The sequence below is a fragment of the Fusarium mangiferae genome (genome assembly GCF_900044065.1).
Source record: "Fusarium mangiferae strain MRC7560 genome assembly, contig: FMAN_scaffold005, whole genome shotgun sequence".
Taxonomy (NCBI): Eukaryota; Fungi; Ascomycota; class Sordariomycetes; order Hypocreales; family Nectriaceae; genus Fusarium; species Fusarium mangiferae.
In genome coordinates this window covers 305723-332386 of record NW_024573925.1, presented here as the reverse complement: position 1 = coordinate 332386, position 26664 = coordinate 305723, and the positions used below count along the sequence as shown (strand labels likewise).

The 26664-nt window shown below is 47.3% G+C and overlaps 11 protein-coding genes across 11 annotated transcripts; 4 read left to right on the top strand and 7 right to left on the bottom strand.

Moving 5' to 3' along the window:
* Positions 1 to 39: 39 nt before the first annotated feature.
* FMAN_07045 (uncharacterized protein) lies at positions 40 to 2784 on the bottom strand (the record flags this gene model as incomplete). Its single annotated transcript, XM_041830624.1, has 2 exons — positions 40 to 1910; positions 1965 to 2784. 2 exons carry the CDS (start codon positions 2782 to 2784, stop codon positions 40 to 42), a joined length of 2691 nt encoding a protein of 896 aa, XP_041681268.1.
* Positions 2785 to 3227: 443 nt separating this feature from the next.
* Positions 3228 to 4250, bottom strand: FMAN_07044 (uncharacterized protein; the record flags this gene model as incomplete). The annotated part of the gene is made up of 1 exon (XM_041830623.1): positions 3228 to 4250. The coding sequence occupies one exon, from the start codon at positions 4248 to 4250 to the stop codon at positions 3228 to 3230; it is 1023 nt and encodes a 340-aa protein (XP_041681267.1).
* Positions 4251 to 4582: 332 nt separating this feature from the next.
* On the bottom strand, positions 4583 to 8139 carry FMAN_07043 (uncharacterized protein; the record flags this gene model as incomplete). Its single annotated transcript, XM_041830622.1, has 2 exons — positions 4583 to 7657; positions 7711 to 8139. The coding sequence occupies 2 exons, from the start codon at positions 8137 to 8139 to the stop codon at positions 4583 to 4585; spliced, it is 3504 nt and encodes a 1167-aa protein (XP_041681266.1).
* Positions 8140 to 8780: 641 nt separating this feature from the next.
* On the top strand, positions 8781 to 10922 carry FMAN_07042 (uncharacterized protein; the record flags this gene model as incomplete). Its single annotated transcript, XM_041830621.1, has 1 exon — positions 8781 to 10922. One exon carries the CDS (start codon positions 8781 to 8783, stop codon positions 10920 to 10922), a length of 2142 nt encoding a protein of 713 aa, XP_041681265.1.
* Positions 10923 to 11090: 168 nt separating this feature from the next.
* FMAN_07041 (uncharacterized protein) lies at positions 11091 to 12830 on the bottom strand (the record flags this gene model as incomplete). The annotated part of the gene is made up of 1 exon (XM_041830618.1): positions 11091 to 12830. The coding sequence occupies one exon, from the start codon at positions 12828 to 12830 to the stop codon at positions 11091 to 11093; it is 1740 nt and encodes a 579-aa protein (XP_041681264.1).
* Positions 12831 to 14019: 1189 nt separating this feature from the next.
* FMAN_07040 (uncharacterized protein) lies at positions 14020 to 15935 on the top strand (the record flags this gene model as incomplete). Its single annotated transcript, XM_041830617.1, has 5 exons — positions 14020 to 14523; positions 14582 to 14749; positions 14803 to 14888; positions 14953 to 15036; positions 15086 to 15935. The coding sequence occupies 5 exons, from the start codon at positions 14020 to 14022 to the stop codon at positions 15933 to 15935; spliced, it is 1692 nt and encodes a 563-aa protein (XP_041681263.1).
* Positions 15936 to 16319: 384 nt separating this feature from the next.
* FMAN_07039 (related to DAL81-transcriptional activator for allantoin and GABA catabolic genes) lies at positions 16320 to 18295 on the top strand (the record flags this gene model as incomplete). The annotated part of the gene is made up of 2 exons (XM_041830616.1): positions 16320 to 17644; positions 17716 to 18295. 2 exons carry the CDS (start codon positions 16320 to 16322, stop codon positions 18293 to 18295), a joined length of 1905 nt encoding a protein of 634 aa, XP_041681262.1.
* Positions 18296 to 18319: 24 nt separating this feature from the next.
* On the bottom strand, positions 18320 to 19570 carry FMAN_07038 (putative D-amino-acid oxidase; the record flags this gene model as incomplete). The annotated part of the gene is made up of 5 exons (XM_041830615.1): positions 18320 to 18620; positions 18670 to 19073; positions 19125 to 19323; positions 19370 to 19501; positions 19542 to 19570. 5 exons carry the CDS (start codon positions 19568 to 19570, stop codon positions 18320 to 18322), a joined length of 1065 nt encoding a protein of 354 aa, XP_041681261.1.
* Positions 19571 to 20083: 513 nt separating this feature from the next.
* Positions 20084 to 21279, bottom strand: FMAN_07037 (uncharacterized protein; the record flags this gene model as incomplete). Its single annotated transcript, XM_041830614.1, has 3 exons — positions 20084 to 20382; positions 20438 to 20735; positions 20782 to 21279. The coding sequence occupies 3 exons, from the start codon at positions 21277 to 21279 to the stop codon at positions 20084 to 20086; spliced, it is 1095 nt and encodes a 364-aa protein (XP_041681260.1).
* A 396-nt stretch (positions 21280 to 21675) lies between these two features.
* FMAN_07036 (putative PTR2-Di-and tripeptide permease) lies at positions 21676 to 23708 on the top strand (the record flags this gene model as incomplete). The annotated part of the gene is made up of 9 exons (XM_041830613.1): positions 21676 to 21822; positions 21885 to 21940; positions 21991 to 22118; positions 22173 to 22464; positions 22515 to 22613; positions 22670 to 22919; positions 22972 to 23128; positions 23179 to 23425; positions 23480 to 23708. 9 exons carry the CDS (start codon positions 21676 to 21678, stop codon positions 23706 to 23708), a joined length of 1605 nt encoding a protein of 534 aa, XP_041681259.1.
* Positions 23709 to 23867: 159 nt separating this feature from the next.
* FMAN_07035 (uncharacterized protein) lies at positions 23868 to 25490 on the bottom strand (the record flags this gene model as incomplete). The annotated part of the gene is made up of 7 exons (XM_041830612.1): positions 23868 to 24121; positions 24174 to 24241; positions 24296 to 24681; positions 24730 to 24779; positions 24849 to 24885; positions 24936 to 25319; positions 25377 to 25490. 7 exons carry the CDS (start codon positions 25488 to 25490, stop codon positions 23868 to 23870), a joined length of 1293 nt encoding a protein of 430 aa, XP_041681258.1.
* Between the last annotated feature and the right edge of the window lie 1174 nt (positions 25491 to 26664).

Here is a 26664-nt window from a genome sequence, read left to right as displayed (position 1 = left end):
GAGACTCTATTCCGGAGCTTTGGCCATTGAAAGTCTATACTATAGAACCATCGTCCATGTTACTGCTCTACTCCGGAGCAATGTTAACACACCTAGCGGCAGATGTTCCTTATCCACAAGACGCAAGCCTCCATAGTCACGACGCAGGACATCCCGATACATCTGCAACGCCCACCGGAATTCTTTCGTCTTGCTGCCCGAGTTATTCAGATTGGCGCCTAGCTCGTGGTTAAGGGTCCACGAAACATCAGAGTCCAAGTCTGGGCTAATGTCGACTGGTACAGTTCTCAACGCCATGTAAGCCTTCAACAGGGCGTTACTCGTTAGCTCCCGGTGCTTTGTGTATTCTTCGATGCTGAAGAAGTTTTCCAGCTCCTTGGTCGAAAGAAGGTTCTTGAAGGTTTCAGAGCTCACAGTTCCTGCACTTCCTGCGGCCTTGACAGCATCATTAATGCGACTTTCGACACTTGCCAGAGAGTCAAAGTGCTTCTTATATCGCTTATATCTTTCCTTTTCTGCATCGAAGAATTTTTGAATGATTGTGGACGGAGACTTCTTTGCGATGCTCTCCCGAATCATTAGAATAGGCAGGAAGGGATTCCTTAGACCGAGTCCTCCCAGGCGTTCAGGTAAATGGACGAATGCATCGGGTACATCTACTCCAAAGCGATCTCTGATCATGTGCTTTATATGGCTGACGGCTCCATGGCTGCTTTGTGATGAATGTGACGCAACGGGGAATAAGAATTTCTGCATCATCTGGTAAGTCTCGAGAATGCTGTCAACGTGATGCAGACCAAAGCAATGTGCTGGTTCTCCAAAGGTATGACTGAAGAACCGTCCCATGCAGCTGTTCCACGTCTGCACCCACTCCAGCACACTTATGCATCCATCTAATTGCTTCTTCAGCTGCCTCATATGCCCCTCCACCTCCTCACGGTCGATTTCCCATATCCCCGACACAGGGTCAAGAGATAAATGCCCAACTCGGACAGGACCCTCGGGCAGAGCGCTAGCAACATAGACATCTCTCTCTTTTCCCTTTTCTGTTATGTACACAGAGCCGGTTTTACCCCTGTTGAAGGTGAGGCCGAGGATTTTGGCATACTGGTTCATAGCAGCCCAGGCCCTCTCGCAGTGCAGTGGCTCGCCACATAGCCAGAGGTCGTCGTGGAGTCGGTAGAGAAGCATCCCATCCTGTTGGTTCACCACAACATCCATGACGAAGAGGACAAGCTCGCCAAGGAGCTTCTCTGGTGCGTGAGCCATCGGCACTCCACGACGACGCACTCTGGGACTGCCCGTCAGCGGCGAATCTGGAGAGGACTGCACGTTGAGAGGTGCCTGAAGAACCTTCTTGAAGAACGAGATGGCACCTTCGGTATAGCCAAAGAATCGCATGGTGGCGAAGATAGTTGTATGCGACAAGCCCGTGGCGAACCACTCCAGGTCGGTCTGTATCAACGACACTTCACCCTTCAAGGTTTTCTGTATGGTGGCCTCTGTAGCGAGCGTTCGGAGTAGGCTCTGTTTAATGTTGGGCTTGTTGGAGTTGTCTTTCTCCTCTGTTGGATCAGTATAGCCACCAGCCCCAATCGTCTCAACATCCTCCGGTAGCTGTGACATGAAAAACTCATTCACATACTGCCTTTTTCTCTCGTTCACGAGATTCGAGCTTGTAGTAGCTCCACTGGCCAGGTAATACATGCGACGCTGCTTCTCATCACGGCTAGGATCTGGCCCAGTGTTCCATTTCCAGAAGCTATACTGAGTGATAAAACAGTCGAGAGCCTTCTTGAGAGCAACGCAACACTGAATCCCGATGTAGTGGATGAGAATTGCTTGCAACACATCCTCGTCCATCCAGATTCTGTATTTACCGTTCAACTGCTGTCTCGGAAGCACAGGGACTAGGGCAATCGAGTTAGTTATTTCTCCAAGAAGAACAATTCTGGTGGACTTACTGCCTTGTTCACCAGCATCCCATTCCCAGCTGTCAATGTTGGAGAAACGCATATTGAGGACATCGGCAATCTCTCCCAAAACAACGGGCTTCTCAAGAAAGTCTCGAAGAATGGCCTGTTTCTGGTCGCTGAGCAAATCCTCAGCGAGAAGCCCATTGATACACCACGTGAGTGTCGTGGAATCGAATGGCGCTTTTTCACCAAAGACTTCTCTGCAAGAGTCACCGATTGTCTCTCTCAGTGCCTTGAGTGGCTTAGCAGCCTCTTCACTCGGGTCACCCTGGAACAGCTCGTTGAGGTAGAGGTCAATCTCAATTTCATCAGTTTCCAGCGGCTCAAAGACTACTCGCTCAAACTTGTCGCACAGCTGCTGCAGCCTCTCCTTTTGTTGATCCACAACCTCGTAAGAATCTTCCTCCGAGGCTGGACGGTCGCTGAGAGATGCAGTCATCCATTCCGTGATGAGACGAGCATAGAGGTGGCCTAGTGCTAGTTTCCGACTTGGTACCTCCAAATGCGACCGAAGTAGTTCTTCATGAGCCTGCATGAACGCGCTTGGAACAGAAACATCATATTTCGACTGACTGAGCCAGTGCTTGATGTTCTTGACTGCAGGGCTTTGGAAAGCCTCAGCATTGAGATTCTCAACTCCCTCTAGGAGGAGGTTGATTCTTGCAGTTCGATCATCTTGTTGATTGGCCTGTTCCAAGATCTTGTCCTTTCGTGATTCGTAAATAGTGCGCTGCTTTTCAAGTTCACTTATCTTGGTTTGGGTGATTCCTCCAAGGGTTTGCGAAAGTGCAAAAGAGGAAGATGCCATCTTTGCTGGTTTTTGATTTGCTGGTCTATAAGAAAATTAACAGCGTTGACTTGGAAGAAACTCCGTTCAATTTGGGAATGGTTCAGATGATAAAGAGCATGATGGGAAATGCATCTCCTGGGTTCTACGGTTATGTTGCCTAGTAAGCTACTATAACAGAAAGCGGTGTGAAGTTGGATCAGGCAACAGCGCTTAGCAAAGGCAATGAGCCGGGGTGTATATTTGAGGTGAAGTGAATACATGCACGGAGACCCATCACTTTTTTTGTTGATATACGTGAAAAAGTAAACAATTCACGACCAACACATACAATGTTGCGGGGTCCAGATTCTTCATCTGACAGGGTGTGAAAAGCTGGGTCAAAAGCTGGAAATGTACACATAGTCAGTTAGGATAAGTGACGGACTAATGATAGGCAAATGAATGGCCTCTTGATTGATGTTCTAGTTGCGGATGTATTCTAGTATCTTCTCGAGAGCAATGCGATCACCTTCCACTGTCCCGACAAGGATCTTAGGCACCCATCCCTCCGTGTATCCACCACCGAAATCAATAAGCCAAGCATCCTCATTTACATCAATTAGGATGTTGTCCGGTTTGGCATCTCCCCACACTATTCCAGCATCATGTAGTTGGATAATAGCTTCCTGAATTTGTGCAGCCCATTTCGCCCTTAGTGAAACTTCGGTTTCTGGCTTCAATGCACACGACAGTGTTACACGCCCACAGTCAATATAGGTAAGTAAGAGACCGAAAGTAACGCCATCGTTATTCCGCACTAGGCCGTGGAGGCGTGATATCCTCATCTTGTTGTCAAGCTCTGCTCTGTCGATCTTCCCATATGTGTCCAGCTCATTTTTCAGGGACTGCTTGTCCCCACGGCGAACGAGCTTGAGGAATGCAATTGTCCCGTCGTTCAGAAGGGCTTTGCGCGGCGTATGAGAAGGAGGACCGATCACTTTCTCTTGACAAATCCGCACTTCAGATGGATCAAAGGTCTTCCACGACGCACAGAGTTCAGCAGGAACAGAAATACCGAATAGAGATTGGTGTTGGGCATCTCTATCTAGATATGGTATCCTGTCATCGGAGACCGTTTGAAAGGTATAAACAAAGGTTTCGGGGTTGAAAAAGCCGTGCAAAGTTTGCAGGTCTGCCTGGTCTGGAGTGGACAGTTCCTGGAAGATAGGGAGTAGAGGGTCGACAATCCAATCCCAGAAGTCCTCGACAGTTACACCGTCTAGCTCGAACTCTTCAGCAACTTGCAAGAAGAAAAGGTAACGGTCTTTCAATTTAGGCGATTTAGAAAAGGTGTCGGCCGAGAGACGTATGATAAAGCGTTTATTGTTGCACATAACCGCCAGCTCTGAATCAGTATTTCTATCACTGAAAGTGAACAGGATTACACTCCATGCCGGTGGTGTTTGAGAAGACGACAGTGCGTTGTTAGACGTCTCGAAAGCCATGTTTTGCGAACAGTGTATTAATATGTGTTGTCATATGTCTTGGATATGGGGGCGGTAAGGTTTGTGTTAGTTATGTTGACGAGGCTTTGTTGACAAAAAGATGTTGATCTGTGGGAAGCAGACCGGAGAACCTGGGTCGAGCCACTAATTAATGACTTGTTTTTGTATCGCTGTAAGCGGCACAAGCCCTGGGCGGTGTACTTACCCCGCCAACTTATCCTATTAGTACGTGACATGCCTTCCTAAAGTCATACAAGCAGATGCTAGGCTGAAGCGCCACAGGCGGTCACCCAAGGTTTAGTCATATAGATAATAGGTGTTCAATGACTTAACTATGCTAAAGAGCCCGATAGTGAGTTCGACCACGAAGGGGGTATGTAATCATCGTCCTCACTATGGTTGCTATAGTATATGACATTAGCTCCAGCCGCAACCAAGTTGCTGACGGTCATTACCCCTCCCGCGGCAATGGTAGCGATTCGAAGATGTGGCTGACCTCCTCTAGTGAGACAGTTGAAATAGCTCCCCAAGGCCCATCCACCTTCCAAGTACCTTTGTAAAGCTTCCACAACAGTATCGGTCTCCTCCTGATCCTCCTCGACGTACAGCACGCAAGAATAACCGACTATGTCAATAACAGCAATGCCTAAGCACCAATGGGGCTTATTCTCCTTGGGTGCCTTTAACTTGATCAAGTTGAGACTGCCTTGGAATAACCAGAGAGCCCATCTCATTCCAATTGCCCAGTTATCGCGTTTGGAGTTGGTTTTGTGCAGTACCGCAACGGCAGAAGTGCCAAGCGTCACAATGTAGCCGACCAGGCCGATTGTTGGCGAAAATTGCTGGAAGATGGAAATGCCTTCACCTGGGCCTTCACGGTCAAGTGCGGTTGACCAGGTCTTTGAAGTGGTGAATGTATCGTAGGCCGTATAGGCTGGCATCAAGCAAGATGTTATCACCATGCCAAGCCGGCAAATTCGGACGAAGCGTGAAATATTAGCATTGTTTTCAACGTTTCGGTGGATTGTGGTAGCGATATGTTCACCACCCCATGTTGCACTAGATTTGCGGTCAAGACCTTCCGGACGATGACCAGACTCCAAATTCGCAAAACTCACATGAAATTGTTTGCTCGGGGCGAGGGAGTCAAAAGCAGGTGATGAGGATCTTAACTCTGAGAGAAGTTTCGCAAAGACGGGGACAGATCGAGGTTTCTTTCCAAGAGTGAACAACTTGAACAGATATGTTGTTGGGACAGCAACAACAAGACATGCCAAGTCTAGAAATGTGAGGTCGTCTCCCCCGCTCACCCGCTTGTAGAGCTTGGTCAGGACCCAAATATTCATTTTGGTGTTGAAAACAGACCGGAAAAGTGACACTATCTTTAGAATCACTTCGAAGAGAAAGCTAGCGCTCGTTCGAACAGCACGGATAATCCCAACGAGTAAATCGACGCCCACGTTCTTGAATATATCGGCTACTGTGAGAGTCGACCCGCTCTCGAATAGCCTTTTGAGATCTTGCCAGATATTCTCCGCGGTGTCTCCCAATGTTTCCCAAAGAGGCTTCAATAATTTCTCAAAGATCATGTCAAATACGTTGGAGGATGAAGACTGTCCCGGTTCCGAACCCTTGACGTCCATTGACTTGCGGACTTTCTTGTCCTGCAACTTTGACTGTGCCCATGTGTACATTGGGTTGCTCATGACGCTCGCCTTGTCTTTATTTTTTTCCGGATCTGCTTCGAGGCGTTGATTCGCAAATGCCTTTGGAACCGCTGGAGGTGAGTGCCAAGATCCGACCTCTTTTTCGGCAAGCTCCAAGACATGATCAAGTCGTTCGCTACCCATGGCGACCATGTCTTCGACACAATTCAGGCCTGTCAAGACCAGAGACTTTAGAAACAGCTGCACATCCATGATACTTTCCCAGTCCAGCTGCTCTGCCAGCCACACAAGGGCATCCTCGATCTTGGCGCCAACCCACTCGAATACGCTGGAGATGGCCTTGAGTGCCTGCTCAGCCGTTTTGACAATGAAGTTCCAGACATTCTTGGCAGTATTGACAATTAATCTTCCAGCTTCACAGACGAAGTCAACGACCTTTTCGACGCCGGAAACAAGGCCTTGGAGGAAGCCCCAGTCGCTTGATGACCAGCTATCTCCTTTTTGAAGTGCAAGAAGGTCGAATGTTCCTTCATTTTGCTGACTGTATGTATTGTGTAACTCGCCAATTGACTTTGTTGCCTCGTCGTTGAGTTTGGGGAAAAGCAGTGAGCCGTCTTTGTTGCGTGCATCCTTTAATTTACCACTTTGCGCAAGGTTTGATAGCTTCTTGATGACTTTGTCGGCTGGTCTGAAAGATGTCTCAGGTAATCCCGGACCCCTAATTGTGATTGTTGGCACCACCAGATCACTTGTAGGGATGCTGATGGTAATGTTGCCCTCTTCATTTGTTTGGACCGGTCTGGAGTTTCGGCCTAGGTAGACTACTTCACCGTCAATAGCACCGCGTACCTGGCTGGAAGTCGAGATTCTGAGCTCAGTATCGGCCAGAGGTGCACCCTCTTGGTCAACACACTGGATCTGACATGTATATGCAGTTACATCCTTGATTTCCTCCACGTCTGGGATACGCAAGTCTGAACAAGACCACAGGTCCGAGTCACCAGCTTGATCAAACCAAGTCACTGAGCCTCCAGTCTTCAACACGAAAAGCTGCCGCCTTCCAGTTTTCGCATCTTTGATCGCCTCGAAGTGACGGATGGCGTCATTTGTGGGAAATAGAGGAATGGCCTTGCCTGCCGCCTTAAGATCTAGAACTCCTGGGTCACCAACCCTAGGCACTAGCCTGGTGTTTTGACCAACAATATGTCCGTCACCGTTGATAGCCCACACTGTGGAGGAGAGACCATCTTGGGCGACATGAACCTCATGAGCACCCTGGAACGCTGTGTCACCCAGAGTTGGCTCCCACGTGGTACCAACTGGAACTGAGGCGCTCCAATCCTGTGCCGGCACATGTAGAATGCCCCCATCTCCCGTGATTAGGACGTTGCTGGCACCATCAGGATCGGCGATGGTTGCGATGGACGTCGGATTTGGGAGGATAGGCAAGTTGTAGAAGAAGGCAGGGCCACCCGTGGTGCGCAGATCCGTAAAGGTAACAGTTGGCTGGCCTTGGGTTTTGTCCAGGTACAGAATTCCTGAAGTGAAGAGACTGGATGCAACGCAGAGGCAATCGATCTCGGAAACATCAAATGGTAGTACCGAGGAGTCCGACTCCCACTGCCACTGGCTCGATGCTGTATCAACCTTGACAAGTGATACATTGTGCTTAGGCACTCCAGGAACAGCCGTCTCGGCCGCAAGAAACGGAAAGTCTTTCCCTTCGTCACAACGGCTTGCCTGAGACATATTATTAGAACTGTAGTGTATATCATTATGGAAGTTTTTCTCACCAGTAACAGTTTGTGAACCTCATATTGTCCATCTTTCACCGGCTTCATCAATAGAGATGGCCAGTCAAGCCTCTCCCACCACGATCCGGTTTCAATTTGGAAAGGCTGCAGGATGTGTAGATAGCTAGTAGCATGATTCTGCCCTCCTGTAGCAATCACGAGATAAACCTTGTTGGCATCAGCATGGTCCTGAGTGACGGCCAGTGATTTGACGCTTGATGTAAGATTCAGCTTCTCAGACAAGTTGACAACTTGGTTTTGCCCAAGTTCGTCTGGGGCTACCATAAGCAGCGAGAGGTTAGACGCGATGCATAGGATGACAGGTCTCGCTTCAGCATCCTGAAGTACATGGAAACTCTCAGCGTCAGTTAGCAGCCTTTCAGGGAAGGGCTGAAGCATTAGCTCGCAATCAAATTGGATTTTCGACATGTTAGCGATGATTGGGTCGGTTTGTAGTTCGTTATCCCAAAAGAACAAAAGGCATGGCGGACTATGAGCCTTATGTTTTCCCTTATTCATTAGCATTCACGCACTGCCATCGCCAAGATGGATCTGGACCTCGGTCTTCTCCGTACATTCCGAACATATCGTACGATACTAAACCTCGATAGGCTGGGTTTTCCAAATGAGGGACATCAGCTGCGTTGTTTTCTAAATATATTGATGTGATAACCAATAGTCTCATGCAGGTTGATACTCATTCATCCAAGACCACCCATATTGCGCCAGGTATGCAATGCAGTCTAAGCGCGCAGCTGATAACGAGGGTCAGGCCCAATGAAGAGCGAGTGACTGGGGATTAAACGTTACAAGGACAGGCCAAAAAAGTGGCGTAGAATATTTTGGACAAGGTCTAAGCTCGCGCTATTGATTCCACTCGACCAAATCTGGAGACATGCCTTCTAGTCTTCCATTTATGTGATAGCGCTTTAGGTTCCCATGACCGGCTACGATATAGATATAGTCCAGCACAAGGTAACACCGAGGCCTCGACACTTACAGCCACAAACCCTCGCATCACTCTGTTCTCCTATCTATCTTTACACCGAAGCATACAGCAAAGGCTCGAAATGAGTTCTCAATTCGTTGGGGCCGGATGGCCTATTGACCCAAGGAGCCAGCGGTTCATTTTTGATGAAGCCACTGAAAAGATTTTCAACCAAGAACACGACCAGGCCGTGACTAAGCGTCTTCAAAACAACAATGTCCAAAAGTACGATGACGTCATTGCTATCTCCGAGGAGACCCTCAACGCCACCTTGAGACTCAGGTATAGCAATCTTCTCAAGAAGAAAAAGGATAATCGGCTTCGAGAGTTCCGCCACGTAATTCCTAGCTTCGGAGTCATGAAGGCAGAGCTCGCCTCGCCCCACATCCAGCTCGTTGCAAGCGGAAACGGGGGTGAGACTGTTCAATTCTTTGTCAACTTTCGTTCTGGCACCTTTGTGTGGTGGAGCGGGAGCTCCCCCGATGACTTCCAAAAGTTTATTCAGAAGGTCGATGGATGGTCAATTGCGCTCAACGTCAACTTCAACGAGAAGAAGCTGGCCCAGACTCCAGACCCCATCCAAAAGCAAATTTCCACCATCGCGCCGGGCAGCTACTCTGTGTCACAGATTATATTGACGTTGAGCAATGCCAGCGTGGCATCAATCAACTGGGATGCCAGCAACCTCCCCGCCACACCAGATGTCAAAACAAAACGCGACATGTATGACATCGTCCTAGCTGCTTTCAAGAGATTCTTTGAGCAATACATAACTTGGCTTGGAAGAGGCCCTTACTCTGTACTGGGCTACACCATCAAAGTAAACAAGACAGCCGACAACCAACTTCCATCCGAGTTTCAACCAACCGCAGTATTCCTGCGCACCCAGATCTACACCCCCTGCACTCAGGAGTTCAAAGACCAATTCCCCAACACCAAGCGGCCAATCAGAGGAGGTCTGGACGCTCTCATGTTCCTCCAGATGACTGGAAACAAGGCCCTGCCTGAACCGAGAGACTACGATGACAGTTTACCAGTCAATTGGGTGACAGGTAAAGTCGATTGCAGCATGACTATGTCGAAAGCTGTCTTTTGGGATGCATATCTAGCTGATAGATTTTCCGAATTCAACCTACAGGCACTGTCCATTGCCAATGATATTTGGTGGTGGATTCGGACCGACGGCAGAGGACTGGATAATCCATGGAAGCTAACAGAGAAGGGAAAGCCGTCGACAGCTTGGTGGCGTCCGACAGATAAGGGTGCAATCTTCGACTGGGAAGCGCCTGGAGGTAGGAAAATCGGCGATCGAGAATACGACTCATGGCACGCCTTTGTGGGTAACTACATGAAGTGGAAGCCAGGCAGTGATGAAGTCGAAATCTCCATGTTACTCAACTCCATGAGGAGAGTTGAATACGATGGCGGCATGTTCCAGAATATCGTGGAGTTGAAATGGTCTCTGAAATTACGTCTCAACACTATCAAAGACGGGAAGCTTGAGACTGTAATCACTGCGGATTCGCCAAAAGTCACTAGCAAACAGATAAACGATAATTCACGCCAATGGTGGAGAATGGGGGACGATGACATGAGAGAATTTGAAAAGAAGACCGAGGAATCCGTCACAGAGGCATTGGCGAAACGTGATTTCACCAAAGATCTCTCGGCTATTCTCAACGACAGAAGCAAGTTCGTGTTCCCAGGAGCAGGCGAGTTCGCCATGCGTGAGCCCAAGTTCAACGACAGAGGTGATTTACAACTTGACCTGAGATTCAAGGGCGATGAAATTGTCGTCGACAACACATTCCATCTCATCGTCAACGCGGAGGGTTTGCCTTACCACAAACAATGGGTCAAGGTCGTCACCATCGACACACAAACGTGGAAAGCTGTACTAGTTAAGGACCAGTGGGAAGGAACAGAATTCCAGCTGAGTGATGGTAACCTTGTTGTTGACGTCGAGGGGATGCCCAGCGGACCGAGGGCGAGACCTGAAGATTCTGAGTCTGAGTCCGTTATGCGGCAGGTGGTATTTGACTCCCTTGATGGAGTCAAGTGCGAGTTCTCGATTACTGGTAGTGAGGTTACCTTTTCGCGGAATGATGGGAGAACCTGGAATCGACGGTTTTACATTAAGGATGGCTCCTTGGGATTCTTATTTGGGGAGCCGGGGCCGTATGATGAGGATGCTGATCAATTTATGTTAGATGCTGTATATTAGTTTCATATACCTAGTAAGTTACGATCCGAAGTTTCGCTTAGAAAATACTGCCCGGCGAACATGTTGGCGACTACAACGAATTAAAAATTTGAGCAGTTGATCCTGCTATTTCAAGGAGGAGAACTTGATTGTGATAGGTTGAACCCGAAGGTCCTGGCCAATATTCATCTACAACCTCCCTCGTGCTATCTTGGCTGCACTATGTGCAACGCCGCCCTCGTAGAAACACAAGAAATGATAGTTTCTGGTACTTCTTATGACATCAGTAGACCTTCCTAGTACCATTGCTAATTCGAGATTGTCGTTGTAATCTGCACCTGATATTGCGGAGCGGCCCGTAGCTACTCGTTGCCTCCATTGCGTCATGGTCTTCCCCAAGCCTTCAGCACTCCATGCCTCTCGTGCTTCTACAAGTTTCGCCGTGACATAATCGGAGTCTTTTCCCTTCTCTACCCCCAGCAAGATATAAAACTCTGGAACTGGAACCCTGCCGGCTCTTGTGATCACTATTGCCGCCACCCCAATATTGTCAGCGTCAGTTGTCAGAGTAATAGCACTCAATAGCGAACGCGGCTTAATATCGCCCCCGTACAGATTATGGAAGTCCCATTGGCCCTGGAGACGCGGAGATACGAAGATGGGGATGAACGTGATTATGTTGTCATCGCTGACGTCCGTATAGTGGTTCACCTTTCTGGACCTTCTACCGGGTACGGACCGGTTCATTGCAAGAGATGCACCGGCCCTCGATAAATGCATGGGTCTAGAGGGATATGAAAGTCTGTCCATCACGATAAGAGACTCTGTTTTGAAGCTTGCCTCATGATCCCTCGATATAGTCATCGGCAGAGGTGGATAAGACAAACGTGTCACGTACAGAAAATCGCCTACTCTACGGCCCATGACCGGAAGACATGCTACCTCTTGATGCTTGAGAGTAGCACTTGCTGCTGGCGCCACCTGTAGCATGACAAACCAAGAGCTAACCGTGATGTGTGAGGCCCCGAAAGCTGTTATGACGGGTAGACGAATGGATAGGCCGGCATTAGTCATTGAAAAGACAGATATCCCGTCGCTATTGAGCTGTTCATAATCCCCAGCGCTTCTATACACGGTCGGCCACGGTGCAAGAAAACTTGCCCAGTCTCTTGGAACATCATCATTCCACTCCCAGCAGAAGATGGTATGATCGTTGCAAGTCCTGATGATCTCTTCCTGGAGACGAAAGAACGCCCTCCTTCCTTCTCCATAGATAGGAGACAAGTTGATGTCGAATATACCAAGCATGCAATAAGCCATGTCTTCAATCCTTGTTGTTCTTCTGTTCGCCAGCCACGACATCCGCTTCGCAACGGAGACGCTAGATATGTTCCTCACACCGCTGAGATAAATAGTATCAATATTTGTGATCGAAGCGATGAGATCAGCGAAAGGTCCTTCTTTTTTGCCAATCCTTGACCAATCAGCCGCATAGAACACCAGATGACGCGGTGCTATTAGTTCCTGTAGTGTCCAGCCGCGGGTAAACCAACGGCTGGCTCGGATTTGCGAAAACAGCAGGTTTTTATCCTCACTTGACGTAGGAACATCCGCGAGGTAAGCAAAGCAGACTTCTGACTTCTGATAATACTCAAACATCGAGTTTATCTCTTCAGTCAGCTCTGCTGAACTGGTCTTGTCGATGCAGTTTGTATCAACCCAGAGCCATCCGAGGTTCTGACTCAGAGATTGGCTGCACGCATTTTGAATCTTCAAAAACCCTTGCTTTGAGGCTGCGGGACGGCGATTCTGCCAATCTTGGAAGGTAACTTCTTCGGCGCCCCAGGTATGTGACAGAATCGCATACGGAGGTACATCATCGCTGGAGAACTCGTGGAGCTCCAGCGTTCTCGTGTTGATCAGGCGCATTGAAATTGAAAGGGACGATGCTCGACACAGGATGCCATCCGATGCGCCGCTAGTATGGCAGATGTTCGAGACTTGCGAGGTTCAGCTTGTTATCTAATGAGAAGCGGGGTAACGTCAACGTATCTGAGTGTGTATGCCTAGTGGACTGCTCCTGAAACCTGATTTGACAGTGGTGTGATTCCTATCACAGCCTTGTTTGATCACCCCAGCTTACATGTATTATGATATGACACAGCTGCCTGGAAGGCAACCATCTTTGAAAATGACTTATATGAGGTCAAAGGCCTCTAGAACTTCATGACTCACAAACTCTTCTGGGCTTTCAGCACAGCGTCACGCTCAGTTACTTAAAAGTTCTGGTCAATGCATCAACCGCTACAATTACTCAGTATTCAGGGAAGCCAAAGTAAGCCTCCAAAGCGATGTGTAGTATTTAGGGGAAAGTCAGAGGCTTCTTGATTACGAGCCAATCTACAGGAGTACCACCTTCGCTAGCTGTAATAAATCATAACTAATATGACGATGTGGTGTTTTGATTTCCAATTCATATTTTAGCAATCGCGGTTGTCGTTGGCCTCTCATTGTTGGTACCAAGACAGTGTGGCGCGGTGAGCATCCCAGCCCTCTCTGATTGGGCAGATTGAGCCCACTGCGTGATCTAGTTAGCTTGGTAAGGTCAATCGGACCGCCACCTTGGGTGAAATAAAACAAGGCACTTCAAATCAAAGCTGAAATACTCATTGTGGCCACTCTGCGCTCCGAAAACCAGGTAGCTCTAACTTTATACTGACGCAGAGGGTCCGATCTAATCTCAGAAGTCCCCGATAGCGATGCAAGGAAAAGTTTTCGCCTCCAGATCATCTGAGACATTGCATCATCAGACCCTTGCTAATGGTAACTAAAATCGCGAGCCGTTCGTTAAGGCAGGGAGATACTCTCCCTTGCATCAATCGCGATGATCTCCAATGTCTCACCTTAAATGCTCTAATGTGATTCATGAGTTCTGAGATTTTGGGAGGGTGGAGTCACCCTACCAATTGTATTTGTTTATGGGAAGACATGACACCTTGCCCCAAAGCCTCCCAATATTAATACCAAGGAATTCCTCTGTGATGAAAGAGATCTGTGTTTTTGGACTTGATCTATTGTGACTTTTGTTATCACAACGGCACCGTGAGATAGCGACACCATGGATACGCCACCAGTCATCACCATCTACAACATCCCACCTAGCCCAGCCAGGTGGGATCGAATCGGCATATTCTACATCATCTTTTGTGTCGCTTGGACCCTCCTGGTTCTTTCTGGTATGACTTTCTGCTGGGTCAACCGCAACAACCCATTACTCAGACTCCGTGGCCTCCTCCTGTCATTCTCCGCGATTGTCCTTCTTCACCTCTACTGGATCCTCGGCCAGATCGTGTATCCAGTCGGACCTACCATACCTATCGTTCTGGCGTACGACATACAGTATTTCTTTATGGGAATCTGGTTTCCTCTCGGCATTGCTCTTTTCCACGCATCCAACAGTCGGCTTCTTCATGTAGCTAAGCTGCAGAAGAAGTACAGTAGTGCAGGTCTGAGAGACCAGTTCAATACGGCGCAGCCTTACAATTCTTGGTTATGCCGGTTTCAATGCTTAGAATATACCAAGAAGGTGTTGATCCTTACAGGGATCGGTATGGTCGTTCAGGTCAGTTATCCGTGTTTTGTCATTGTGGATCGGATGGAATGCTGACCGAGATGTGTAGGTTATCCTAACAGTTGGCATGTGGTTAGCATGTCGCAAATACCATCCCACCTATGGTATTCCGGGCACCGAGATCGAGAGCCAGACACTTCCTGAGCAAATAGTCGAGTTAGGCCGGGGCTGGGAGTGGTGGCCCTCTGTACTCTGGCAAGTAGTTTGGACATGGATGGTAAGAACTCTCACAGCTGACAATGCTTCCATGGTTAACTCTTCTTTCGTCAGGTCGCACCCTTTCTGATTTGGAGGTCATGGAGTATCCACGATACTATGGGATGGCGAGCACAAACAATCGGCTGCTGCCTCTCCAGGTTAGTACCCAGCCATTCACACGTTACGGTACATTCGGGACACTTTACCAACAGTAATAAACAGTCTACACGCAACGCCCATGTTCTTGATTGCAAGTTATGTACCCGCATTCGCGCCTGTCAACTTCTACTTCCCTCCAAGTTCATGGTAAGTCCACACTGCCTATGCTGTCAATCAAATTACTCACCATGCCTAGGATTCACGTCTCAATCTTTCTTCTAGAGATCTTTGCTGTTTTCGTACCAGCTTTCCAAGTCATTAAGCAACGTATCCTCGTCAAGCGCGTCGAGAATCTGAATATCGAGTGGTATTCCACGTCCTCAACGTCCACTCTTCGGGAGCTCAATGATCTACGAAGAGGTTCCTCAGTAGCTACGCGTCTCGGCGACAAAGGAGGATATGAATCCTCAGACCAAGAGTTGAAAGACACCCTTCTGACCATCAGCGCTTTCAATTACACCCTCAACAGCAATCCCGGGCCTCTACAAGACTTCTCAGCTCTGAACGACTTCTCGGGAGAGAATATTTCTTTCTTGACTGAGGTTACTAGGTGGAAGATCTCGTGGCGCGCTGAACCAGACGAGGCAGATGTTCGTGATGCGTATAATGCTGGCCTGGATATTTACGCCAACTTTATCAGTCCTCGCGATGCTGAGTTCCCGCTGAATCTTGGATCAGCGGATCTCAAGTACATGGAAAAGATGTTCGAAAAAGCTGCACGAGAGACGTTTGGACAAGCGGACGTGCATCCTGCTATACCGTTTGAAACAACGACGTCTCTTGAGTCAGCACCTGCTTCAGCCAGGGAGAGACCTACCTATAGTGGTATTATCCCTGCTGAGTTCGGACCGGCTATTTTCGATTCCATTGAGCATCATATCAAGCATCTCGTTTTGACGAATACCTGGCCAAAGTTTGTTAAGGAAATGCAGTCACGAAGGCGTTCTGGGGAAACAACACGGAGTGGTTATTCGACTTCGTCCGAGATGTCCATTGTCAGTCAACTTTCGGGCAAAATGTCGAAACTCTTATATCATTTTGGCTAGGATGGTCTTGACCTCTATATACCTATCGTTAATAGTTAATCTTTATCAAAAAGTTTTCAATTGTAATTATCGTTGAATTGAGCGTCTACCCTGTTATGATTGTATCGCTTTTGGGTTGCTCTTCAAGCTATTCCCTCCACGTTCTCACCGTGAACCTGATTTTTCTTGCCGTGACATACTCTATTTTAGTCTCATAAATGCGTGCTAAGTTAGTGGATGAGTAGCTCTGCCATCTCCTCGAGATCTTGAGATAGCTCTAACCGTTACGCTAATGGTATTAGCCTTCCCAATTCAGGCGAAATCACGTGCCATTTGGAGCTTAGATCCAATCGGTTTATTCGCTTCTATTTCATTACCTCAACCTCGTTCCTCCACTGGCTCATGATGCGTAAATACATGAGCAAACGGCAAAGACCATGCGACTTCTGCCGTTCTCGCAAAACAGCATGCCGGATCGAATCTTCACCTCCATGTCGGTTATGCCAGCAATACGGGAGAGAATGCACCTTTGTAGAGGCTGCGAGGCCTCGGAAAAGGCAGCAAACAGCCGAGACGAGCCCTGAATATCATGATGCAAGCAACGAACATGGTTCCTCCAACGAAGTTATCGAAGAACCTATCACGCCGTTCAACCCTGAAGATATCTCACCAGCAGAATCAAGCACATTTCCCGACATCAACATGGACTTCCTTCAAGACCTTGACATAGACGGTCCTGAATATCAGTTCATGTTCCAAACACCAGATAATGACCGTCCATCAACCGCGGCTGAGTCAACAGATGGCCCATATGGAAAGATACATCCGCTTCTGGATGGTCATGAAAACCTTCACCCCGAAACCCTCGGCTTGAGTGGAGATATGGATCCTTATCTCCTCCAGCAATATCAGTCAGATGAACATGGCACGTTCAAGTTCAAGCAGCTTGCGATACGATCAGTGAACAACCATACGCCAGTTCAATTTCTCATTTCGCAGCCATCCTTGTTTACTCAAAGTAGGAGAGAGAATGGACATACTGGCGCGTCGATATCATCACAACGGATGGAGCTTGAAAAGGCCGTTTCCCAAAATATGGGCAAGAGGCTGGTAAGTCTTTACAACAGATTCATCGCACCACATTACCCAATATTCTCAACAGAGTCCTCTGCTGATCCGGCAACGAGCGCACCTTGTTTTTTGGCAGCTATATACTCAATTGCACTCCCCTTCGCCATGTACGACGACCAGCTCTGCATTGACATGGCTTATGACTCACCCGATGCTGAACACCTAGCACATCTGATCAACACTGCAGTCGCTTTCGACATGCATTCACCAAGTATTTCAACCGTCCAAACTCTATTCCTGCTCATCGTTCGACCATCTGCAAATCCACTGGTGTCAGATGCATCGTATCGATGGACAACAATGGGAACGCTAGTCTCAGCAGCTACAAACATTGGGCTGCACCTTGATCCCTCCCTTTGGAATATTCCATCGGCTCAAATATCTGTGAGACGAAGACTGTCATTTTTTATCTTTGCGATGGACAAGTGGCTAGCCGCTGCTTTGGGGAGGCCACCGCATATCAACCGCGAGAATTGGCTTGTAGACGAGCTGTCGGCTCAAGATGAGCATGCTTCTGGCCTCGATGCGCTGCAGTGGGCTGATACAATGGTCTTTTCAGGCCTAACATCCTCCCTAGCCTCTACTCTCGATCGTCTGTAGTAAGTAGACTTCCACCACCCACCGCTGTTTATTGAAACTGACCTTTTTGCTGCTCTCTTCGATCATCAAGTCTTGCTCAGCCGTCAGAAGAGACGAAAGCAACTGTTCTTGAGCTCTCCAAGACTTTGGAACACAGAAAGACCAATGGAGCAATGTCAGCAGACTCTAGCAATGACAGGTCGATGCCTGGAATGGCTATCAGGCTCGGCTACTATTACACACAACTACTGATACTGCGCGCTGCGGTGCACGCCCAAAATTCTCAACTTTCAGCTACCAGCATCTCAGATCAATGGTCTCCGCGCGAGAGCCTGAAAACAGTTCTGGAACAATATTCTGACTTTCTCAAAACTCTCAAAAGCGACGAAACAGCAGAGCACTGGCCGCCTTGGTGTCAAAATGCATTCTCGTCGCTCTGCTTCGCCATATTATTCATGTTTGTCTCAGCCAGTACCTACGAAGAAGCGCTTTCATTCATGAAGCTTCTTCAAGCGACACGAAAGCAGATGCGTCTCAAAGCCAATGCCTTCGTAGTCATTCGATTAGGCCTACTGAGGATGGATGCCATCTTTTGGCGAGGGGTCGACCAAGTACTCAGATTGGAACCGCACGTGAAGCTTGCGCTGGAAGCGTCAAAGCAGGCAACATAAAGTTACAGATCTATATAATTCTGTTTACAATAATGACCTGGTGGGAAGTGTGCTCAGAACATCCTCGATGCTCTTGACGGCATCCAATGCCATACCGTAACCAGCTTGAAAGCCTGTACCACCAGCACCATAATTATGCACAATTATGCGTCTTTCTCCATTGATGGGGATCTCATCACGTTCGATTCTTGCGCCACCTTCGCGAGATGGTCGCATACCCGCGAATGCAGCCAAAACTTCAGGTTCTTTCTGCTGCAGCTCTTTGCTTAGTTCTGTTGTCCTTTGGAGGATAGACTCGCTCTCGGATGAATACGTGGCGCTATCACTATTATCTGTGTCAGTCGCATTCCAAACTGTAGAATCGGAAAGCTTACTCGTTGCCCTTTTGCATATATCCTCCCAAAATGACATTTCCATTCGACCCAGGTCTCGGAATGACATAGGTCTCGTAGTCCTTGCCGTGACGCATGACGTTGGTTCTGACATGAGATGTCCTGACGAGCAGAACTTGACCACGAGTGGGGTAACACCTCGCGTCTTGCACGCCTGCTAGCGTCTTTGCTGCGTTGCCTGTGCAGTTGAAAACAACTTTCGTAGCAGGGTTATTATACGCCTCATGGATGCTTCCGAGCTTTCGTCGGATGAACCGCACGCCAAACTCTTCTCTTAGTCTGTTGTACAGATACAGGCAGTGAGCTGGTGCGTTGACTGTCAAAGTTGTGAATGCACATCCGAACTTGACGCCTTCGGGAAGCTCTTGTGCAGATAGTGCTCGGAACTGGGACCCATTAGACCTGTTCTGTAGTCAATGACCTTAATGTTGGCTCACGTCATCCAGATAGTCGGCCATAGCCTTGATCTTGTCATGCGGGACGTTATCATCCCAAAACTCAATCGACGGCGTCCTCTTGACGAAAGACTTATCAGAGTCTTCTGCAGCTAGCTTTTTGAGGTGTGCATAGCCGTGGCGATCCCATTTTATCGCGTTGGCATCAGTACCAGAAATGGCGGAAAAGTTGCAGCCAGCCCTGGTCTGTTAGTACATAGCACGGCTTGAAAGAGCGAGAGACTTACCAAGGAGATGTGTATGATGGCGAAGTGTCGCCGGGGAGGTATTCGGCTATGACTGTGATGTTCTTTCCATAGCCTTGTTGGGAGAGAACGAGAGCGACGTCGAGGCCAATGATTCCCGCCCTTGGTTGGATCCTTGTCAGTCAGAGCTCAGAGTTTTGGGAAGGCGACTTACCCGACGATGACAATACTATCAGACGTCATTCTCTATCTTGAGATATAAAATCGATAGGCAAGTCTCAACTGGAATCGTGATTAGAGTGAGGAATTTACTTCTGTAAGGAGGGCGCTCGAGATTTATCTTTAGGTTACTGATCTTTTCACGATGCCGACTGATAGCCGCGGACAAGTCCGGTTTCGCCTAGCTTCGGCCAACCCTTGTTCATCTCCATCGGCGTAGCATATGATTGGTGGCGTTGGCACAGTTGACCGCGGGAAACATCCCCACGGAGAGATTGTTGGATCTGGAGATACGAATCGTACGATGACTCAATAATTATCAACGGCAACTAGCGAGATTGGTTGTAATAAAGAAGAAAAGAAGGCAACTAAGCGAATCACACAGTTCACTCTAATGTATCCTCAGTATCATCCTTGGCGCTGTAGGGTAGTCGATCGCACCGGGGTCCAAGCAAATAAGACTTTAATTCAGAACCCTTCAATGATCAATGGTTTACAAATCGTTCACAATGTAATGCAACCATGAGATCGCGTGATCTATGAACTTGTCTCATGGACACTTCTTAGTAGCTCGGCCGTATCCTCAATGAACTCAAAAGCCTTGGCCAATCCCCTTTCTGGATGGTTGTAGTGCGCAAAAGCATGAGGGCAACCAGCATAGCGCTTCATAGTAACCGCGTTTCCTCCCTCCTCCAATAATTGCCCATAGTACTCTCCTTCATCTCTTTCCAGATCAAACTCTGCGGTCACAATATGCGCCCGGGGAAGGTTTTTGAAGTTTGGAGCAATTACTGGTGTGAGGATCCACTCATTGTTCAGCTTTTTCTCAAGCTCGTCTATGGTGTTCCATCAGTATTACTTTCTCGTTGGACTATCGGTGGTTATGCTTACCAGCATCCTCGCTGACGAAATATTTTAAGAACCATTGTTCTCGCCCGAGAGGTCCCCATGGAACGTCCTTCAGTTGCAGTACACTCTCATATGGACAGTTCTCTGCAGTGAGTTGTTTTACCCTGGAGCTACAGTAGCGCATATCTGTGGCTGGGACAATCATGAGCTGCAATTTGATGTCGATGCCCTCGTCGCGAGCAAAGTGGCCCAGAACAGCAGTCATGTGACCACCTGCAGAAAGACCACCGAGTGAGACACTCTTCGGATTAATGTTAAGCTCAGTCGCGTTATTTATGACCTGTATACAATTAGAAAAGTCCTTCATAAGATATGGCTTGTGTTACCCATTTCACAGCATCCCAGCAGTCATATATGGCCGTTGGATACTTATGCTCCGGGCCCATGCGATAATCAACATCAATGACCTTGATGGATGCCTTGTTGCACATGTGCCGACACCATGCGGCTTCAGATTGAAGGCCCCCAAGAACCCAACCTCCCCCATGAAAGTTCAGATGCACAGGAAACGGCCCAAGTCCTTCCGGAGTATAGATCCTCACCGTGATGAAGCCTTCTGGTTTCGTCACTGGGATTTGTCTATCCTGAACATGAAAGACTTCAGGGCCTTTGTACGTTGGGTATGTGAAGCTGAACTTTGCTGGATTTAGGCGATATTCCTCAATGGTGACTTCATCAGCTCGAATCATGGAACTTCCATGCGTGTTCCATAGTTTCCGCCATTCTGGGTCAAGACCTGGGTATTCATCTGGCCGTATCTCCAAACGCTTCAGGCTTGGGAATGAGGCCGTTACCTCTTCAATTGCTGTCGTAGTATAAGACATGGCCAAGATAACAAAAAATAATAGTAGAAAATCAATAGATTTCACTAGATAAATTCCATTACGACTCTCTTTTTCAAGAATACTTATTTTATCTCCCGTCTAAACCGCCTCCATCATCGGCGTCATTCCTGATTGGTGGCGTTCTGAACGCCGATCAGCCACGCTATCTCCCCCGATAGCGCCAGATAGGCCGTCAAACGCCGCCTATCAGAACTCACAGCGACGACCCCGCGTTATCTCCCAGCAGGGTTCCCAGCAGAATGGGTCTGTCGACCTGGGGTAAGTTTCTCCAACTCATGATGTTTATATACCGGGCGTTGCATCCCGAGAAATGAAGAATCCACCATCATTCGAGAGTCGAATCATCTCTTTGTTACCTCGACTGAATTCGGAAATATGACGACTGAAGTTAACATGGAGAAGAAGATTGAGAGCAATGCTGGCGATGCTAAGAGCATTGCGGGACGGGAGGAGCAGTGGCAAGGTCTGAGGAGGGTTCCCGACAAGTTGCCCAAGATCGCGTTGTTGATCCTAGCTGTCGAGGTAAGGCCAAAGACCCATGAAAGATTGAGAGACGGGGAATTGAAGTGGCTGACTCCATGTAGCTCGGTGAGCGATTTACCTATTTTGGTCTCTCTGGACCTATCCAGAATTACATCAAGTTTGTCAACATCATGAAACTTCACCTCTTGTGATACTAACAGTGTTAAGCAACCCATACGACCCCAACTCAGATCTGCCAGGTGCACTTGGAAAGGGTCAAGCTGTCGCAACAGCCCTCGGCAACTTCTTCAAGTTTTGGGCATACGCTTCAACAGTCATTGGTGCCATAGTCGCTGGTAAGCCTCTTACTCAAACTCACTTGACAGCTCTGTTTTATTGATGATACCCAGACCAGTATCTTGGTAAATTCCGAGCCATCTGCTGCGCATGCGTCATCTATGTCATCGGCCTCGTCATTCTCGTTTCGACTTCAACACCCACAGCCCTCCTTCACAATGCTGGTCTAGGAGGTCTTATCGCTGCTATGATCACTATTGGTCTGGGAACTGGCGGAATCAAGGCCAATGTTACGCCCATGTGTGCTGAGCAGTATCAGCATTCGCATCCCGTTCTCAAGACACTCAAGTCAGGAGAAGAGGTCATCGTTGATCCAGAGCTCACTGTGCAGAGGCTCTTCATGTGGTAAGACAGGTTTGCTCGGTCTTGGATGTGTACACGCTAATAGATGTCAGGTTTTACTGGGTCGTCAACATTGGAGCTCTTTCACCGCTCATCACAGTCAACGTAGAGGCTCACCATTCTTTCTGGCTGGCGTACTTGGTCCCATTAATGTGAGTCTAATGGCTTTGACCCAGACATACCTCCAAAGTCTAACCTTTTCAAACAGTGCCATTCTAATTTCCGCTGCTGTCTTCATCTCAGGCCGAAACAAGTATATCCGTGTTCCCCCAGTTGGCTCAGCTATTCTCGATGCCTGCCGGACAACCAGCATCGCCATCAAGGAGAAGGGTTTCCATAATGCACGACCGTCAGTTCTGAGAGCCACAGGCCACAACGAAAGGTATCCATTGGCCAGTCAAGAGAGATACACTGATGAGTATGTCGGAGATGTGCAGCGCGGACTCAAAAGCTGCAAGGTATGTGGCCTGTCTCATGACCTTCAAGGTGAATATTGACGGATACGTATAGATGTTCCTGTTCTTCCCGTTCTACTTCATATGTTGGAACCAGATGTGGAACAACCTCATTTCCCAAGCTGGCACCATGGCTCTTCATGGAACACCAAATGATCTTCTGCAGAACCTGGACCCTATCGCTCTTTGTTTCTTCGTTCCATTTCTGGATCGTAAGTAATCGCTTGAAAAATCCTCATTTATTACTCACAGGACACTTTAGTGATTGTATACCCCCTCCTGCGAAAGTACAGAATCGACTTTGACCCCGTAACCCGCATCTTCATGGGTTTCATGTTCGCCTCGATCTCAATGGCTTATGCATGCGTCCTCCAGCATTATATCTACAAATCACCACCAAACAGCATCCACGTTTGGATCCAAGCTCCATCATATATCCTCGTGGCTTTGTCTGAAGCTTTTGTTATCATCACAGGTCTCGAGTTAGCCTTTACTCAAGCCCCCAAGAAGTAAGCTTAAATATTCCTTGCAAATTGATGCGTGAACTGACCAAGACCTTCCAGCCTCCGATCTGTCATCTCAGCTCTGTTCTGGCTGACCATCGCTGTTGCTGCCGCGATCTGCATTGCCCTCGGCGCAGTTTCTCAGGACCCATATCTTGTGTGGATGTATGGAGCTGTGGGAATTTCTGGATTCATTGCTGGCTGCGCATTTTACGCTTGCTTCTACAAAGGGCGGAAGCAACATCTTTCCCGAGATGAGATTGTTATCGAAGGCAGTTTAGGGAACTAGAATTTATAAGAGTGTATAGATGAATACCTTAAAATGATAGCTGCTTTAAAACCAAGGCTCAAGACTATACAAAGATTCCAACTATTATTAAATTCTTCAAAGTAGTAAAATAACGCTAGCGATTTATTTAGCTGCCGCTTAATTTCTTATGCGGCCTGACTAAGACTTCGTAAGAAGATTTCCCTCATCATGAAGAACTACTGTATCCAGAGGAGACGAAACCTGGGTTATTGTTTCAATAGACCGCGTGATGAAGGGACCATCGCTCCCAGAGCTCCTGATACCATGTCCATTTGACCGCAACCTATGCAGCACCGCTCGTGTAAGCTGGCGTGTATGAGGCATGCAAGATACCGTGATTCCTACACATAGCTCGATGTAAGACCAAAAGATGACATCGTTCCCGTTTTGGGCTAACATAATATGTCAGTACATAAAAGCAGGAAGGGATTGGTTTGTTCTTACTTGACTTGCTTATATCGGTAATGTACTCTACCATTTTATATAGCTTGAGAGCACAAACAATAGTCAAGCTGAATACAACACGTTAGCGGTTTCTACTATGGTACCAACTTATCTTTACTCACAATATGCCAACACTAAACATTGCTATCACGCCTAGCTTCTTACTGATCTTGAGCCCCAATTTGTACAACTGAGAAATCGGTAAGATAAGCATCCAGATATCCAGGACTAGATTCAAACAAGCCTGCACCATCGGTGGTGACGACATGTAATGCATACCCTGGCCGATCGTCTTGTCTTCCCATGCTTTCCATATATCCAAGAGCACGGGTGCTTGTATCAAAGTGAGCACAACGAATGTCAGTCCGAACAGGGCATTGCATGCCGCAGTCCACTTGACCACTCTCCGAAAGGTTTCATCTGGGAAGATCTGAAGATACAGAAGTAAAATGGAGGCTTTTATAAATGTGAGGACAATGGGATAGAGTAGTGCCAATGCAAAGAAATACTGAGTCTTGTTAGAATCACGAACTAAGAACCGAAGTTTAGTACTTACTCTGAAAAAAGTTCCTACTTGGCGATGTGAGAGGTTTTCAAACTCTTTGCCTAAACCCTGTTCTAGCACTGTTGATGATGGGTGAGAAATATCCTATGACAGCCTCGGTTTCCACTAACATAATTGGTAGAAGACGCAAACAGGACTCAATAGGGCCTGGAAACAATCAGTGAAAACTCTGGTCTAGTGAAATATATTGCTCTTACCACTGATACTGAAATAAGTGTATCGTCTATGCCCCAAAGAGTAGGCCCTAGGATTTTGCATGTAACTCGTAGGATGTAAAAGACAACGGCTAGCGTCGTCATGATTATGCCAGTGACTTGGAACTCGATGTATTGGTCCATCGGAGGAATACCGCATGCCTTTTTGGAAATCCGAGTAAACTCTGTGATATTAATGTTAATAGGCTGTAGCTCATGAAATGCTGCCCGAATGTGAAGTCGTTTATTACCCATCGTTTCACCAAAAAGACATCGTTTTGCCACGCAATCCCCTAGTACCCTGGCAAACGCTTTATCATGGCATAGTTCGGCTTGAGTTTTGAGCGAAAACGCCGGGTCGCTGAAACTCTCGAGAGCGCATTTGACCTAGGTTATCCGTTAACGACAGATAGAGACACAACAAGAGGGAGAATATGAACTAACACCGCACTCAGGTGCATCGCTTATTGACCTACTTGACTGAGCGAAAGCACCACAGAATAGGTAAACCCAGATACAGAGAGAACGAAAACCGCGCATGCGACGAGCCTTGGACATTTCGGCAGATGTTGGCTTGTTTAAACGAAATTCCGATCGCAAAAGAGAGTCAGAAAAAAGAAAGAAAGACTGGGACTGTGTTTCATATTTTAACATCTTGCAGTTCGTGACAAATGCTCCGAATGGTAACGCCATGGCTTTGTAGAGTAAGCCATTGAAAGCCGGAATTGGTAACGCGCCAGGAGTCGAGATCTGAATCGTGGCTTGATGGCGGACAGGAACTGGTTCGATCAATCATAAGTCTGTATAAAAAGGTTTGTCTTTACCAACAATGTCTAGTGTGTACAAAGCCGGGCCAATATGTAGAGACAGGCGTAGAAATTCGTCATGCCATTCCGGTCAACAGAGGCGTCCAGATCAACCAGCGCCCGCTGCACGGTCAGATAAACTTGAAACCTGTCACAGTAGGTCTTGAAGCACTAACATGTCATGTTATTGCTCAATAAAAGGTTTACGGAATACGGGGCGTTGACATGGAGAGCCGTTGAATTAGAATACGCCGTGCAGATTGACCCAGAATGTTTCTCCCAAGTCCCAACAGTACCTAGCTCCAACGCTGGACTCGCGTGCTGCTTCGAGGAAGTGGAACTGAATAGATTTATATGCTTTAAAGTACTGTTAATAATTGAAAGTAGCCTAGAGCAGTTCAAAGTAGTATAAACTAAGGCAGGGAGATTGGCCGTTTCGTTTATAGATCCTTTCAAAACAGTAACAGACCGTCGGTGGTGAAAGTGTGACCTAATCTTATGACCTAGAAAAGACTCTATCTTCTCTTGGCCGGATTAAGCTCTTAGCTATAGGTCTTAGCGGTAAATAATACTTCTAGCTTATAATTTAAATATTATATTAAAGTATCTAACTAATTACTATAATATAAGGCTAATAAAAGGAAAACCTAAATAATAACTCTTTAGTTAGCCTTAAAGGTATATAAAAATATACCTTTAATTTATTAATTAAAAAAAGTTAACTTAATACTATAAATACCTTTAATCTTTAAGATAGTAGCTTTTATATTAATAAGATTAATCTTTAATTAATATAAACTTTATTAAATAGTAAGTATTAATAATTATATTAATAAAGTTATAATTATATTTTAAGCTATATTAATATATAGAGAGACTTTATAAAGTAATTATATTTATAAACCCCTTAAAAAATACTATAAAGC